Raw genomic sequence first — 17,534 nt, 5'->3', positions numbered from 1 at the left:
AAGGATCCCCTCGACGACGACCTTTTTCTCTTCGCGAACGGCGGTGTCGCCTCGACGGCGAGCGCCGACGCCGGGCCACCTCTCGACGACGATTACTCGACGACGACGCCGAAGACGAAATAGTCACCGGTGATCTCGACGGCAGTCTGTTCAGTTCCATAGACGCCGCGCATAGACGCCGCTTCGACCCAGAGCCCTGGGGAGACTGGGAACAGACTGTAGTCATCCCTCTCGACGCCGTAGTCAGTGCAATCTACGCCGACGGAGAATGGGGACGTTTGCTGGTCTTCCTGCCCCTGGGGAGCCCCCCAGAGGCCTCAGCATGGGCAGAGGAAGCCCTTCCAGACCCACCTTGTGCCTTCAGTCTTCTGTCTTCCAGGCCCTTTTTGAAAAAAGTGAAAAATCCCCAAATAAACCCTTGAAAAGGGAGAGCTCAATGCTCCAGGGTCCTGCTTGCAGGAGCCGGAAAAAAGAACTGAAAGTAAATGGGACCTGCTGTGCATTCTGGGAGAGTTCTGGAAAGTTCTCTTAAAGGCACAGTATCCTGTTTTGAGCCACATAATGGCAGCCTATGGGGCTCGTCTGTCCACTCCTTCCTCTCTATCATTCCTGAGGGCTTTTCTGGTAAAAGCATTTTTTCTGTATGGAAAAACCTGGACAGGCTGTGCTGTTTGTGGAGTTCTGGTGAAATTTCTAGTTGAAGTACTGGACAGTGTAGCCTGTGGATATAGGCTGCATTATATGTCTTTAAATTCTTTCATAAGTGTCTGTGCAGTTCTGCATTTTTTGACAGCTTAAGAGATTATGTTTGATTGCTCCGGGGTCCACACACATGGGCGGGACAATTCACTAGATTAGGACTATACACAGAGATCCCCTACTACAGAATGGTGCCCAGGCTACTCTATCACTTCGCCAACCTGCCGGTGATCCCACCTAAATCTTTTTTCCGGGAGCTAGATACTCCGCTGACAGCGCTCATATGCGGCAACAGCCGACAGAGTAGCGCTCAGTACACTGCAGTTGCCCACCACGGAGGGCGGCCTAGGAGCCCCATCCTTCGAATCGTATTTTTTAGCGGCACAATTGCAATGGCTATCCCACTGGACAGCAGAACGACACGTGGTGGAGACTACTACGGAAGCGGGTAGGATACCTCTACCGATCGTCAGACGCCTGATTCTACCAGGCAGGAAACCATCCCGCACACACCCTCTTCAAGTGTCTATAGCACGCAAGTGCATGATGCGCGTGCATCGACTCTCCAAGGGCGCACCTCTCTACTCCCCATTATTGCCGCTAGTAGGTCTCCCCCTTGGGGAACATCATTTCACCGCCATGAGCCTACAAATCTGGACCGATCATGGCGTGACTGAAGTGGCAGAGTTGATCCAGGTTGGACAACTACGCACATACGACCAACTGATGGAGTGGTATGACCTTCCACGTGGTCAATTCCTCACGCATATACAACTCCTAGAGCACACGCGACCACTCTGGGACCTGCGCGACGGGGAACCACCTACGCACTCAGTGCTACACACGATACTCAGAATGGGCTCCGACAGGCATCTTATACCATGGCACTACAAAGCCATCAGGGAACTAAAGAACGTCTCCCTAGACACCCTGCGGCAGACCTGAGAGGACGATGCGGGTAGAGCGTTCCACGACGCGGAATGGAAGCGCGCCCTGGAATACACCAAAAAAGTGTCCAGAAACGCGAGATTTAAAAACATACAATTCAACATCATCCACCGAGCCTATCTCACGCCAGATAAGCTACAACGATACTACCCGGACACCCAATTCCAATGCCCGCGGTGTGGCCTACCGGCAGCACCTTTCAAACACATATTCTGGGATTGCCCCACCCTGGGCCAATACTGGACCAGGATACATCAGACTCTCCGCACGTTAGTCAACCTACCACAAATAGAATCCTGGGAGGTCAGTGCGCTGGGAATTTACAACAGGAAGAAATCTGAGAAGCTGCAATGGAGGTTCGCCTCCCTTTCACTCCTGTTGGGGAAAAGGGCAATCGCCATGCACTGGAGAGCTCCCTCGGGCCCTCCGGAAACAGCCTCGATAGGAGCGGTATACAAATGGGGGGCAGCGGAAGAGGAGCTCCTACGAGAGGAGGAAGTGAAGGGAATACGGAAGAACCCCATCTCCCTAGAATGGGCCCAGCTGCTCTTCCAATTCAAACAAGAAACAATCCCGGAGGTCGTACCAGACCCGTCCCCCCGCGCACCCAGGCCTCCCCGAGGCCCCCCTCGCAGGTACCGGACCCTTGAACCCCCCACCCGGGAGGCGAGAGAGAGTGGCCACACGCCTCCCCCATAACTAGTTTGTTTCGCCCCCGTTGGCTGACACCCCCTCCCCTCGGACGCCCCCCGCGCACCGCGCTTGCTGACCCGGACCACTGAGTCACACGCATCTAACACTACACGATACACTAGGAGACGTTTTCCCCGCACCCCCATGACCTCCCCATAGTTTCCAACCGGCAGTTCTGAGACCGTTACAAGTTTCTTTTTCTCTTCTCCTTATCAGGGTTGATCATGAGATTACAGGTCAGAGACAACACATAGGGGAACTACAGCCACCTATGCCTCTACGGACACACATTTCAGGGAACACGAACCCGAGAGCCCTTGCACTCTCCTCCCGAAATTCCCCTCACTGTGTTCATGATCCCGTTGGTTATAGCTCAGTCAAACGAGGTTACAGCTACCTGACACACGACAATCACAATATGTACATCTATGTTTGGTTTTGATACCCTCTGCTTGTGTAAAATGGTGTAATGATCTTGTGCCTTACCCCCTTCGGGGGGCGTGTTATGAGAAAATTTTATAAAAAGATTTTAAAAATAAACTATGGCGTTCGACACGGTCGAGTGGTTCTACTTATTCGCAGTATTAAGAAAGACGGGCTTTGGACCGGTGTTTATTAGTTGGGTACGTCTGTTATACACGAGCCCCCCTCGCCAGAGTGGTTGTAAACAATCGCAAATCCGATGATTTTCCCCTCGGTAGGGGAACGAGACATGGGTGCCTTTGTCCCTGCTTCTCTTCGCTTTGGCCATGGAGCCCCTGGCGGCGTGAGATCGGTGGGACCGATCGATACGGGCCTGCAATGGACATTAGAGTGGGAGGATGAATTCTCAATATACACAGACGATATCCTGCTCAACCTCACTAACCCTAGGGGATCCCTGATCTGTTTTCTTGATGTACTAGCCCTATTTGGCTGATATTCTGGTTTCGCAATTAATTAGGCGAAATCGGTGTTCGTCCTCAGGGGCGAGCAACCAGTAATCCCACAATCGTGCCCAATACAATTCGAACCAACAGGGTTCAAATATCTTGGTATTTATGTCACGCTTGACCTGAATTTGCGATACAACAATAATTTGGGTCCTCCATTGAATCTGTTTGGGAGAGACCTGGAGCGGTGGTAAGCTCTTCCGCTCTCTCTGTTGGGTAGAGCGGTATTGTTTAAGATGATGGCCCTCCCTCGATTTTTATATGCGCTCCAGAACACAATGGACCCAGTACCAGCATCCTATTTCAAAGAAATAGAGGTCCTCCAGAGGAAGCTTCTTTGGGAAGGTAGGCCCCGCATAGCTTTCCCCAAGCTCACTCTCCCTTGGTATGAAGGGGGATTGGACTGCCAGATCATCGGGAATACTACTGGGCCTCTCAGCTGGCGGTAAATCATGCCATATACGGATCCCCCGGGGATCCGGGGTATGCAATGACCGCTGGCAGGTACCGGATGGAGATTTTACTAGGGCGCTGTATGCCAGGCCTCGCCGGTTTCCGCTAGCTGGCTCAATGGCTCACGCCGTGCATGTGTGGCACAAGGCCAACAGACATCTTAAATGGGAGGGGAAGCTTACGCTTGCCACTCCCTTATGGAGTTCGGAGAGGCTGGGGAGTCTGTGGAAGTCCAAGGGATTTGATAAATGGGATCTTATAGGGATCACGCAGATTAAAGACGTGTGGGGGAGCGACGCAATGCATACCTTTGACTCTAAAGCAACAATACAGGCTTCACGATAATGAGCCTTACCGATACCTCCAGATTAGACATGCTCTACTTACGCATATCCCTAAAGACACCACGCCTCCCGACGCCTCCCCTCTTGAAGACCGAGTGTTAGACGGACACCTCCCGGAAAAGACACTCTCTCTAATATACAAAAAACTCAAACAATATGGAGGACCCATTGGGACCCAGAGCACAATGGAACGCAGATGGAGGTGGAACTAGACGATGAGGACTGGCAGGAGGCGGTCTCCTCTCCGAAAGTGGTAGCGGTTCAGATGAGGCTTAGATTAGTACAATTGAAAATCCTCCACAGGTCATATATCACGGGACCTCGCCTGATTCGTATGGGTCGATTGGAGAGTGGAGAGTGCCGAAGGGGGTGTGGAGAGCTTGGCACTTTTATACATATCTTGTGGCACAGTACGGCGATACAGGAATACTGGTTGAAGATAAATGATGAATTGCCAGAGGTCACGGGGGGTGGAGATCCTACCAGAAGTCCGCAGGTGTATACTAACCGTTTGGGAACCCACAGACCTAAGTGTTTACAGTAAACAGTGGGTAGCGTTGGCATGTATGGTAGTGAAAGGAAATATAGCTCAGCTGTGGGGAGCCAGTCAACCACCCCGGGTCTCGAAATGGGAGGAAGACTTGGACTGGTGAATGTTTGGGGAAAAGTCGGTATATGTGGCCAGGAGTTGTCCGGAGAAATGGGAGAAGGTTTGGGGGGCCTGGAACAGATACCGTGGGGAGATCTGTGTGCCTCCGGCGCGACTGGTGGAGGTAGAGGAGCATGAATCCCCATGACCCATGATTTTTAATGTTGTGTTTATTATTCTGCACATATGGGACAGTAACAATGATCAGTGAAAGAATTGCCAATGTCACCTGATGTTTTTTCTTTGTTCTTTTGTCAAATAAAAAGCTTTAAAAAAAAAAAAGCTTTGCAGATAATTGTTGCACATAAAGAGAAGAGAAGCCATTTAATAAGAAGCAAGTAAATGGGAGTGGAATAAAGCAAGTCCACTGTAAGCAATGGATGAGCTTCAAGCCCCTGTTAAACTATTGTTAAGCAGTGTGGTAGGCACGACCTAAAAATAAGGGACATTTGGTCGTTGGCCATGACAAAGAGGCCAGGTCTTGGAACAAGATCAGGAAGGCTCGATGCATTGAGATCAGGAGGGGCTACAGTGGAAAGAAATAGGTGTTAGAGGTAAGATGGCGCTTAGACTTCGATAAATCAGCTTGGTTGCAGGTTATCAATCAATTCAATTCAAAATATACTTTATTCGGCATAAAACAATACCATAAAAGTACAGTGTTAAAAAAAGTATCTCAGACATTTTAAAAACCACGCTAAAAATCTATTTACCAACAGTGCATAAAGTATAATTGATTCAAGGGAAGGATCATCTTATGGAACTTACACAGAGTGTCCCGAATTAAAAAAAAATGTCATCCCATATATAGTGCAATAAGCAATTACAGAGTCGCAAGACAAATTCGTCAGTCATAAATACCTGAGGGATGCCCTGCCTTTCTCAGAGTGGCAAATATTAAGACACAGGCCATTATTCCTCCCCTCTACTGGATCAGAGTTTCATCACCAGTCTTAGGAAATTTACTGTGCAAAAAAGCATTAAAGGCTCTGCAGACAATTTCAGAAACAATAGGGCCACCTTGACTTGTTTAAACTTAGCATTCCTTAAAATACCTTTTAAAAATAATCGCCTAGGGCATAGTAAAACCAAATGGAGCGTGTCCGGCGGAGACCGTTGGTCGCAGCCGCAAGGACCCTTCCTCTCCAGATGTGTCGTGTACCCTGCTGGAACTGCCAGAATGTGATGCAACAAATTTAGCCTGAAACGGGTCATAAGAAACCTGTCCTGGGGATTATAAATAAGGCACAGATAAGGCTCCAGGCCCAGACATGATTTTGTTAGCTGGCGAGTTCTCACTGTTGACTTGGTCAGTTCCCAATCTTCCCTATTTGCTATGGCTCGGTTTAAAAATTCTGACTTAATGGGGCCCTTATCCTTAGATGACAGTTTTGATGGATGAGTGAAATATTCAGCATGACCCATGGCCTCCAGGTTTTCCTGGATATATTTAAGCCAAGGAATATTATGGCCCTGGGCCCGGGCCATACAATCTGATATTCTGCTGGCTTAGCGCCGCCTCTGGGTTTGTCTATAGTTTACTCCAGCATGCAAGGGGTTTCCATTGCATCCTGTCACACAGATGGGTTATGCCCAGTTCCTCATGAACCACATAAGAAGCTGTGCTCTGTGGGACTTTCAATATCCGCCTTAAGTATTTATTTTCTTCTGTTTGTAACTTCCGTGGGTCTATAAAGCCCCAGACCTCACTACCATATAGGACTTTAGCACAACTTACAGAAGTGTAAAGGTTCAAGATTTGCTCCGGGGACCATCGACCCAACCTCTTTGCAAAGTTCATAGTTGCCCCTGTTGAGTTAATTAGTGTGTGACATTTCTCCTCTACAAGGGCTTTGAAACGGAGGCGACTATCAAACAGGATCCCCAGATATGAGAAGGACTTCACCTTTTCCAATCCATGTGTGCCTATTGAGTACTTAGTTTTCCTACTTGGTCCTTTCCCTATCTCCATAACATATGATTTAGTGAGGTTCGGTGACAAGTCTAGACTATCGATAAATTGGACAAAACCGTCTATACGGCGCTGCAGTCCACGAGCAGTGCAGGCCAAAAGCACTGCGTCGTCTGCATACAATAACACGGGAATCCCTCTCCTTCCTATCTGTGGGCAGTCCAACCCTAAAGCTACCAGCACCTGAGCTAAGCCATTTATATATAAAGTAAAATAAAGGGGGCCAGGATACACCACCCCTGCCTCACTCCCCTTGAACATGGGAAGCGGTCAGTGACATTTCCCTCCTCATCGTATCTGACCTGGGCAGAGGTGTTCTGGTGCAGTACTCTTAATATATTTACCAATCCTGGATCAATGCCCAAAGCCCCCAATAATTCCCACAATTTCTTCAGATTTACTTGATCAAATGCCGCAGTAAGATCCATGAAAGTCAAGTACACCGTCCCCTCACTGGCCACAGTGTACTTGGCTGCCAGGAGATATAAATTAAGGCATTGATCTGTCGTTGAGCGGCCATGCCTAAACCCATACTGGGTGTCCGTGATAATCTCATGCTCCTCCGCCCAGTCAATCAATCGGTTAAGAATGGCCCTACCTAGAACTTTCATGGTAACATCAATGAGTGAAATGGGCCGATAACATTGTGGGCTATTTCTATTCCCTTTTTTAAATATGGGGACTATTGGGGCCATAGACCAGGATGTTGGCATCGTTGTCTCTACTGCAGTGTTTATTACCCTTGTAAGTATAGGCGACCAGAGATCTATCTGACTCAGAATCCCTTCAGGGACCGGTGCCTTATTATGGGTTAGCCCCTCAATCCCCGCTTTTATTTCTCCTAGGGAGAAGATAATCTAAGATGAATTAACACTTTCTGATTCTACTGTGATCAGACCATCAGTACTACCATGGTTATAAAGGCCCTGATAGTGATCAAGCCAAGTTTCAGGGAGGATGTGACAGGCCAGTTTGGGTTTGTTTGAATCCTGGAAACATGGTTCATTAATAACTTTCCAGAAAGCAATAGAGTCCTTTGTCTCGGCCGCTTATCTCAGGTTTTCCCATTCCTGGTTCTGCAGTGCGGTCTTACGACATTTCAATGTCTTATTGTACCTTGCCCTACACCACGACACCTTCACCCTATCCTTAGGTACGCATTTCAGAACGGACTTCAGATCCCTCAGGGCGAGGGTGCAATCATGATCAAACCACCCGGGGGTGCTATATTCCTTATTAGTTTTTCTCTTTTGAGTCCCTCCATCAAAGCTTTAATGGCAGGCACTTTGAAAAGGGAAAGGTGCTGTCTGTTTTGAAGATAAGCTGCCATTGCAGCTAAATGTATCCTGATGGAACTATATGCCAGATTGCATCTGTGTAGATGCAACAAATAACATATAATGTTTTGCGTTGATGCATCCAGCGGATTTATGTTATTATTGGATCAATAAATGACAAATCGCTTCCATTTTGCCGCATAGCACGCCCTGGTTGTAGGTCTTCTAGCCTCCTTGATAATGTTCATACAGTCAGGGGGCAGGTTCAGGTAGCCAAACTCTATGACCTCAGGAGCCATATTGCAAGGCTCAACTGTTGCGGATCTGGGTGCTGAATGTCTCCCCGGCTCTGAGTGAGGAGACTTGGTATGAGTTGCAGTCGTTGGTGAGGCACCACTGAAAGTTCTAGGAACGTGGTGTACCATGCCTGCCTTGCCCATGTTGGAGCAACTAGGATGAGTGTCATTGAGTGCTGCCGCAGTTTGCGCGCTACCAGCGGTATGAGCGGTGCTGGAGGAAAAGCGTACGCAAATCTGCCTGACCAGTTCATCCATATCGCATTGCCCTGAGACTGCGGGTGTGGGAACCCGGCGGCGAAGGTTTGGCATTTTGCGTTTTCCTTTGTGGCGAATAGGTCCATCTCTGGACGACCCCACTGTTGGAAATACGGTTGTAGCACCGAGGGATGTATCTCCCACTCGTGCATCTGATGGCTGTGCCTGCTGAGCAGGTCTGCTATCTGGTTGTCCTTGCCTGGGAGGTGTTCCGCCATGAGGAACATGTTTCTTTAAATGGCCCACTTCCACTTGCTCTGGGCTAGGTGTGACAATTGTGGAGTGTGTCCCTCCCTGCTTCTGGATGTAATACATGGCAGTCCTGTTGTCCGTCCGGATCAGTACAACTTTGTTGCACAAATGCAATTTGAACGCCTTCATTGCCATGAAGATTGCCATCAGTTCCAGCAGGTTGATGTGCATCTTCTGCTGCTGCGTCGTCCATAGTCCCTGCACTGTATAATGGAGGACATGCGCTCCCCAGCCTTGGAGAGATGCGTCCGTTGTATGCACTATCTGTGGTACAGGCTCTTGGAACGGTCGTCCCCTGCAAAGGTTTTGTGTGTTCCACCAATTCAGAGAGTTGTATGCACGACCAGTCACCAACACTAGGTCTTTTAGATGTCCCAGAGCCTGGTTCCACTGTCATGCCAAGCACTCCTGAAGCGGACGCATGTGTAGCCTCGCGTGAGGGACTATGAAGATGCAGGAGGCCATCATGCCCATCAGCTGCATAAACACTTGCGCTGGGAGTGAGTGTTGGGGTCTGAATTTCTGAATCAGCAATTGCATGCTGTTGATTCGTGCTGAGTTTGGCTGTGCTGTTGCTGTCAGAGTGTTTATTTCCGCTCATAGGTACTGTTGTACATGTGCGGGTTGAAGATGAGATTTTGGGTAATTCAGTGAAAATCCTAGACTGTGTAGGAGGTGAATCGTGCGGGACATGTGGCTGGCACATTGCTGGTCTGACTTCGCTTGGATAAGCCAGTCGTCCAGATAAGGATAGACATGGATGTGTTGTCTCCGAAGGTGCGCAGCTACTGTCGCCAAGCACTTAGTAAACACTCTGGGGGCTGTAGTGACCCCGAAAGGCAGGACCTTGAACTGGTAATGCTGGTTGTTTATGGTGAACCTTAGATATTTCCTGTGTCCTGGGTGAAATGGAATGTGGAAATATGCGTCCTTTAGGTCTAGGGTTGCTAGGAAATCTCCCTAACTGAGCAATGGTAGAACTTGCTGCAAAGTGAGCATGTGAAAATGTCTGACAAGATGTATTGGTTCAGGGGTCTGAGGTCTAGAATGGGCCTGAGAGACCCGTCCTTCTTTGGGATTAAGAAGTACAGGGAGTACACCCCTGTACCCTGTTGTTCTAAAGGCACGAGTTCTATGGCCCCTTTTTGCAGCATGCAGATGACTTCTTGCTGCAATAAGTGCATGTGCTCTGCGGACATAGGATGGTGCCTTGGGGGTATGTTGGGTGGAGTGGAGGTTAGTTCTAGACAATAGCCGTATTGGATAAGTTGTCTCACCCACCTGTCTGTGGTAATGCCTTCCCAGACTGGCAGGAACTGCTGAAGTCTTCCCCCGACCTGTGTTATATGGTCTGGGGGCAGTGACAAGACGTCACTGTTTATTGGTGGCTGAGGACCTGGCATTATTATTTCCTCGTCCTCTGCCTTTGGTGCTGTTCCCACGGTATCCACCCCTATTGTTTTTGTTATAGGTGGTCTGTGTTCCTCCTTTGTTGTATTGGGCTTGCTGTGATGCTTGACCTCTAGAGGCTCCCCTGTTACCGGAGCGACAAAAGGAACCGCCCCCTGAACTGTTGTGACTGCAGAGCTCCCATGGATTTGGCTGTCTCAGTGTCTCTTAATTTTTTCTAGTGTCGTCTACATCGGGACCAAATAGAAAGTCAGGGTTAACCGGCTGATTGAGTAAAGTGGTTTGGATCTGTGGCTTGAAACCAGAGATGCGGAGCCAGGCATGCCTTCTGAGCATCACACTTGTGTTGATGGCCCTAGCTGCTGTGTCCGCTGCATCTAGCGCACATTTAATGAATGCATTTGAAATCAGCTTCCCCTCCTGTATCAGCATTTCTGCTCCCTCTTTATAAACATCAGGCAGGTGTTGTAGTAGCTGCTCTAACGTGTCGTAATGAGCCCTATCATATCTGGCTAATAGGGCCTGTGTATTTGAGATTCTCCAAATATTTGCTGCTTGAGCCGCTACTCGTTTGCCAGAAGCTTCCAAGATTTTGGATTCTTTGTCCGGAGGAGGAGCATCACCACTTGTCTGAGAGTTCGCTCTCTTACGAGCATTAGCCACTACTAAGGAGTCCAATGGGAGCTGGCCTTTGATATACGTAGGGTCTACAGGCGCAGGCCGGTATTTCCTTTCAATTCTTGGGTTCACAACCCTTGCCCTTGTGGTTTCTTTGAAAATGTCACCAGCGTGTTTAAGGACACCCTTTAGCATAGGCAATGTCCTCACCGATCTTTCTGAAGTTGAGAAAGTGTCAAACAAAAAGTCTTCCTCTACCGGGTCAGCGTGCATTTCTACATCATGGTTATTGGCTGCCCTTTCAATCAATGCGTTAAACGCAGCTGTATCTTCAGTAGGCGAGGTTTTGACTGTATAGGACTGAGTGTCAGGTGTGGTGTGTGGCTCACCAGGGTCAACAGGGTCAGTCCAGGGTTGAGACTCCTCTTGATCTGGGTCAATAGGATAAGTAAATTCTTCCTCATTGTATCCTTCCCCCACATCCTCATTGGTACGTGTGGGAGAATAGGTGTATTCCTGTCCATAGGACTCTACAGGTTCAAAAAGAACAGGTGAGGTGGCAGAGTCCCTTTTCTTTTTGAGTGGGATCTTGTATGACTCCATAGGATTCTCTGAAATGATCTTTCTTTAATAAATAGTGAGTCTTCCAGAATCGGAGTCGATTAATAGTTTTGACTGATTATGATAGGATGGCGCTTGTAACACAACGTCCTCTTCTATGGGCTGAGTTCTTGAGGCTACCGACACCTTTGTGGCTGTGTCGGTGCTTTTTTGTGTCTGGAATGCCTTAGGGCGTGCGGTTGGGGGCAGTCCGTACCTAATTGGCGGCGTAAGCATTGGAGAGGGACCGACCTGCTTCGAGGGTGGCGCCGCCTTCGATCCGACCGACTTTGTTTTATCACTAGTTTGTTTGTGGCTATGCGTCGACTCGAGCTCTTGGTGCGCAGCAGGCACGCTCTTTTGCCTCGACTTGACATGCTCTTTCGGGTCGATTTTGGTCTTCGACTCGAAGGCCTTGACCAGCAGTAGCTTGGAGGCTGGAAGCTTCGGATCGAGAGCCTTCTGAGCCTTGAGTCCCTTGTTAGTGTCGCCATCTTTGGACGTCGACTGCATCAGTGCGACGTGCTTGACCTTAGATACAGGCTTCGGCGCCCCGATCTTCGGGCCGACACCTCCTTGTGACCCCAAGGGGTCGATGACACTCTTCAATCTAATTGGATCCGATGAATCTGAGGTCGTTGATCCGATGACTGTCTTTAGCAGTTTCAGTTTCGATTTAGCGTCTGTTGTTTTCGGTTTCGATTTCACCGCTGATTGTGGTTGATCGACCGATGGCTCCTTAGAAATATTCTTAGCCGGGCCTTGACGCGGGGCTATAGAATGTGGATTAAGATCTTGGCTAAGGCCTTCCGGCGATGCCTCGACCTGAGCCTTTGAAGGTACAGTGTCATTATCGGGCCCCGCGACTGCGGTTGGGCCTTGCTCATCGCTCGAGTCGTCATCGACGGCTCCGATGGCCTGTGCGTCGTCTCCTACCTCGACGACGTCTTCATCATGGACGTAGTCTTCTTCTTCGTCTTCATCATAGTTAGAGTTCTGCTCCGACGCAGGATCCGACTGCTGTTCAGGATCCTCTCCTTCGACGCCCTCGTCGTCTTCAGCCTCGAAGATGTTCTCTGGGTCAGGCGCCGTTTTCCGCGCAGACTGTCTCGCGGCGCATCGAAGCCGAAGTGTTTTCTTCGACCTGAACCGAGAACAGGCTATGCAGCTGGCCTCGTTGTGGTCCGGTGATAGGCATTTATTGCACACCGGGTGCACATCGATGTGAGGGTATTTAGAGTTGCAAACGGGGCATAGTTTGAACGGGCTCCGTTCCATCGTCTATCGTTGAAGGGGCCTTTGGTGTCGAAAAAGGCAAGCGGCCTTCGACGTCCGGCTCAAAGAACTGGAGAAAGTACATGGCACCGAACGAAAGACAATACCGACGCCCCTAAGGCCTTTTGAAAAAAGTTTTATATCGATTCCGAACTTGAGTCAAGAAAGTACATCCGAACCCAATGGCGGAAAAAACAATCTGAGGATGGAAAGGATGCCCATGCGCACTGTAGTCCAGGGGAGGAGCCACCTATCTCGTGATACTTCGAAGACTCTTCCAGGACAACAATGTGCAATCACTAGGCGGCGATCTATGCACAGATATGAATTCAGCAGCCCACATGCCTCGAACATAAAGTTTTATAACATACATCACTGTCAGTATTTACCCACCTTATCCTCCTTCCCTGGTCAGTGGCTTTAATCAAACCTCCGGCCTCCCTTCTGTGGGGTTGGATTGCCGAGTTTGGGTCTCTAATGCACAAGAGCAACGGATTATGGTCACTGAAAATGCTGACCTCTATCTTAAACCTTGTGACCTGCCATTTTAACGTAATTGTGACAAAAATAAAAACAATTATAGAACCCTTTCCCCTGCTTTTAAAAGTCGGTGTAACCATACTGTTTCCCTCCCCACCAATCAAATCCATGGTATGTGTAAGTGCATGACTGCCCAGAACCTTACTCAGTGCTCCTCCCTCCCTTGTATGATTCAGGTGCCATCCCTCTACCATCGGGCAGGCCGACCAGTTCCCCCATTCATTCTTATAAAGGGGCATGGGTGACAATTAAAGCCCCCCCCGCTAGTACTAGTTGGGAACTTAATTCCCCTTGCTCCTCCATTACTGCCATCCGAGCCCCCAATTCAGTTAGGCTTATGAGGGGTTGTCCTGGGGTAATGGCATTATAGAAGTTAACAATGGTTAAATTAAAGCCCTTATTGCGGTACTTGATTCCCAAGATGCAATCCGAGGCCCATCTTAGTTCATCCCGTCTTCCTGATAATCTAAGATCGACGTAGATGGTCAAACCACCCTTTGCTCTCCCCGATGCTGACTTGCGTGCTGGGACAAAAAACAGTTTCTATCCCTCTATTGCCTGAGTGTTGCTATATACCTCCCATGCTTCTTGCAGTAGGATTATTTGATGTTTCTTTATATAGGTTAGCCAATTATGATTTTTTATTTTTGAAGCTAAACCCGCAATGTTCCAAGATATTCTCTTGATCTCTCCCGCTACTTGGCTACCTGCAATATCAGTTATGGGGCTAATATACAATGCAGGAGATTCACCCATTTTACCTGCATTTTCCCCATGGCCCCTCCCACCGCGCTCTATGTCTCCCGCATTAGAATTTGAATCATCTGACTGTGTGCAACCTGACCCATCATGGTCTCCTGTTTGGGGCCACCCCTACCGCATGATTTCTTTCTCTTCTGTCAGTCTCCCTGTCAGTCAATCTATTTCGTTTAGGGCTGAAACACAGGGGAGAGGTGCGTATCGATTAGTAAGTGGGGCTATCCAACCCTCCCACTGTGATGCAATCCAATTCCGCCTGTGGTCACCTTGCATGTTCCTGTGCGCCGTATCCCTATAAAAAAAGGCCAGGGGGAGCAGTCTAATGCTAGACCCTCTCTCCCCTTGGTATTGACCCCTCGAATGGCTATAAAGGAGGTCCCTGACTAACTCTGGATATCTGAAGTTTAGAATCACGCAGTCACCCGCAAAACTCTTCCTACTACTTCCAATCCAGGCCACCCTCCTTGCCATCAGAATATGACTGTGTTGCTCAATATTAAAACCTGTATTCTGAACTAGCTAGTGGGCTGTCTTATTAATTGGGGTACACGGGGTTTCTTCCCTATCATCCCCACCGGACGGAACCCCTTCTAGAACTACTGTATAGGGGCTAGAGGCCGGGGGGAGATCCAGTGTAGGTAGGCCCCGGGTGCTCTGCACAGGGTCGACCAGAAATTGTTTTTTTTCAATTTCCGTTACCCTTCTTCCCTCAGGGCATCTATGGGCTGTGTCCGGGTGAGACGTATAAGTTGGCCCCATTCTACTTATACCTTGATTAGTCCCACTCGTTGTTCCCGCCAAAGGACCCTTATTGTTGCCCTCACTGGCTTCATTCAAATGTCCACTTTCGCGAGGCCCCCCCCTCCCTGACCATCATTACTTATGGTGGGCTTTGGATGTAATGCAGCCTCTACTACCCCCTCCTCTGGCCCCATGGTTCTACTGACCATATTTTTGTCCTGATCACCTAACAAGGAGAGTTTTTCCTCAATAGCCTTGATTTTCTCCAGCACCGGCCCCAGGTGAGTGGCAAAAAGTAGCTCTAATTTAGGCCATAATCAATTTTCCACTCCCTGTTCAGTCCTCATCTTCCCACAATTTAAACACTGTACACTGCCTGTGGGTCCCGCTGGGGATTTCACCTTACTCTTCTTTGCCGCACCCCTCTGTTTTGACTTAGATCTTGGCAGGTACTGCCCCCTTCCCCCTGCTCGTGTACCCCGCGTCCTTAAATCAGCTACAGGTGATGCCAACAGAGGTGCATGCAGCTTTTATAGCACCTTTCGATCTTGTGATCACCTCTCCACCCCCCCCTGGCCGTGGTTTCTGCCCCCAGTTTAACCCTGGGTGCTTCCCGCTCTAATCCCCCGAATTACGGCACATTAGATACATGAGCGGTGGGGATGGGGTGCTCCCCGCCTCTTCGATAATGATGTGTGACAGATCGGAGTCAGAGGTGTGTGGGTCATCGAGGTGTATAAGTCCTCCTGTTCCATGTGGGAAGCGTGGACTATGGCACTAGTACTATTACTACTGTCTTGTTTTGATTGGGCTTGGGGGAAAACTTTACTTGGTGGTTTTCACCTTGCCATGGAACCCATAGATGATCGCTTATGATCTAGCAGTGTGTCTAGCGACACTCTTTTTTCAGTGAGCAAAATTTCATGAACCAAAGCAACTCTGCTCTTTGAAGAAATGCATCTAGAGTCCTCTTAACCCCACTCCCTACCCCTACGGGTGTTACCTTTCGCTTACTCATCTCAATCTATAAAAGGAGTGTGCAGGAACACACTGAGGTACAAAGATGGGAGGATACAGTGCCTAGTTGTAAGTCATTATTATAAAAAATATTTACTTATACCAGCCTACACCAAGGCAATATTATAGAACAGCACGCTACAAGTAAATATGCAGGGTAGATCCTCCTCCTTTAACGAGCCACAATATGACAGTTAAAGGGTTGAACCTAAATACTAGTTAAAAAAAATGTAAATGTAAATGTATGTGTCAGCCCAGCCTCAATCGGCCACAGATGGGCAAGGACGGGCCTGCCCTTGGCCCGGGCTTCGCCGCACGTGTCCCGCGCCGCGGGAGCCCGCCGAGCAATTTAAAGACCTCCCCTCTTCTCTTCACGCGAGTCAGCGCCGCACTGCCTCCTGGGTGTAGAAGTTCGGCAGGCGGCGGTCCGCGTCGGGTGGGGGCGGGAGCTGAGGGCAGCAAGGGTCTTCACCCACACGGGGCACCGCGGCAGGAGCAGGAAGACCGGCAGCAAAAGTCTCATCCAGGCAAAAGGGTAAGGGTTATCAATCTGCTTCTTGAAGTCTGCCAGTGGGTGCAGCGACTTTCAAAGGTTACCATTTGAGATACCATCAACATTTACACTTTCCCCAACAGTGTGCTCAACCCAAAATAAATGTGTTTAGTTCTCTCCCACTCAACTAGTTTAATTACGGTCTACTCCATTTAGTATGCTACTTTAATTGAAGTGTACATCAACACTGGAGTCTGTTTATTGTATACATCACATACATACCCCTGCTCCAGTCAAGACGAGAATTCTTTTGCACTCTGCTAACAGCTTCACAACATCTGCAATAGTATTAATATCCTTACGCCTTTTTCTTTTCGGTGGTTCTGAAAGTAGGTTTATAACAATTTGCCACAAGGTCATGTCATCCAATTCTTGGGGGGGGATGGTGTCAGGCAATAAAGTATTAAGAATTGTTCGAGGATCAGTGCCCAGCAGCAGATGTTGTTGAACAAATGTATAAGGCCCTTATAAAAGAAAAGAAAAAAAAGACAGTCAGCTCAAAACAAGGATTGGAAATGTCTCATGTAGTGTAAAGATTTTCATTATGCTTCAGAAACTTACAAATACAGCAGGAGCAGTGCAAACTGTCTTAAGAAAACTTGCAGGTACAGAGCAGGTGGTGGCGGCGGAAGCAGTGTAAAACAGACATTAGTGCATGCTAACACACATTAGGTACAGTATGTGCAGCAGTGAAGCAAACATCGCTCATTGTCGATAGCATGGTGCTTGGATGTCAGGTGCGAGATTGTGAGGGTCAGGAAGGAAGATGGGCAGATGGAGGCAGGGAAAGTAAAGCACAGGGAACCAGAGGGGAAGTTGAATCAGAGAGAAAACAAAGACAACTGTTTCACTTAACAAAGGCACTACAACGTTTTAGCTAGTTAATCTTCCAGCCTCACTAGGTTGCCTCCAGTGAGAATAAGTCATGGGTGAAAAGCTGCAGTTGTGCAGTCTGGCCAGTTCAGCATGACACCTCGATCCAGATATGCTGGAATACTGAATTTATGGCATTAAATACCTTCAACGTATTCCCCTCCCCCGCTCATAGTCTGGCATAGCGTTTAGGCAGTGTTACACTGAACCTTTCACCCCCTCTCCTCCACCCCCATCTCCCAAGGCGCTTCATCAAGTTGTATGCCTGTTCATGAGAAATAAACCCTGTCTTACATGGGCAACTCTTGCGCCCAGGCGAACCCTGGTTACACGAACAAGTTACTTACCTTCGGTAACGATGTATCTGGTAGAGAC

At 48.7% G+C, this 17,534-nt stretch overlaps 1 protein-coding gene across 1 annotated transcript in view; it reads right to left on the bottom strand.

Annotated features, from left to right (window-relative positions):
- Positions 1-17,534, bottom strand: part of SIRT1 (sirtuin 1) — a 500,675-nt gene that overhangs the window by 394,866 nt on the left and 88,275 nt on the right. The window contains exon 3 of the mRNA XM_078643204.1: positions 16,509-16,750. Within this exon, the coding sequence (XP_078499330.1) occupies positions 16,509-16,750 (242 nt within the window). The remainder of the gene's footprint in view (positions 1-16,508; positions 16,751-17,534) is intronic.

Source organism: Lissotriton helveticus, chromosome 5_1 (genome assembly GCF_964261635.1).
Source record: "Lissotriton helveticus chromosome 5_1, aLisHel1.1, whole genome shotgun sequence".
NCBI classification, from domain to species: Eukaryota; Metazoa; Chordata; class Amphibia; order Caudata; family Salamandridae; genus Lissotriton; species Lissotriton helveticus.
This window is presented reverse-complemented; position numbering and strand designations above follow the sequence as displayed.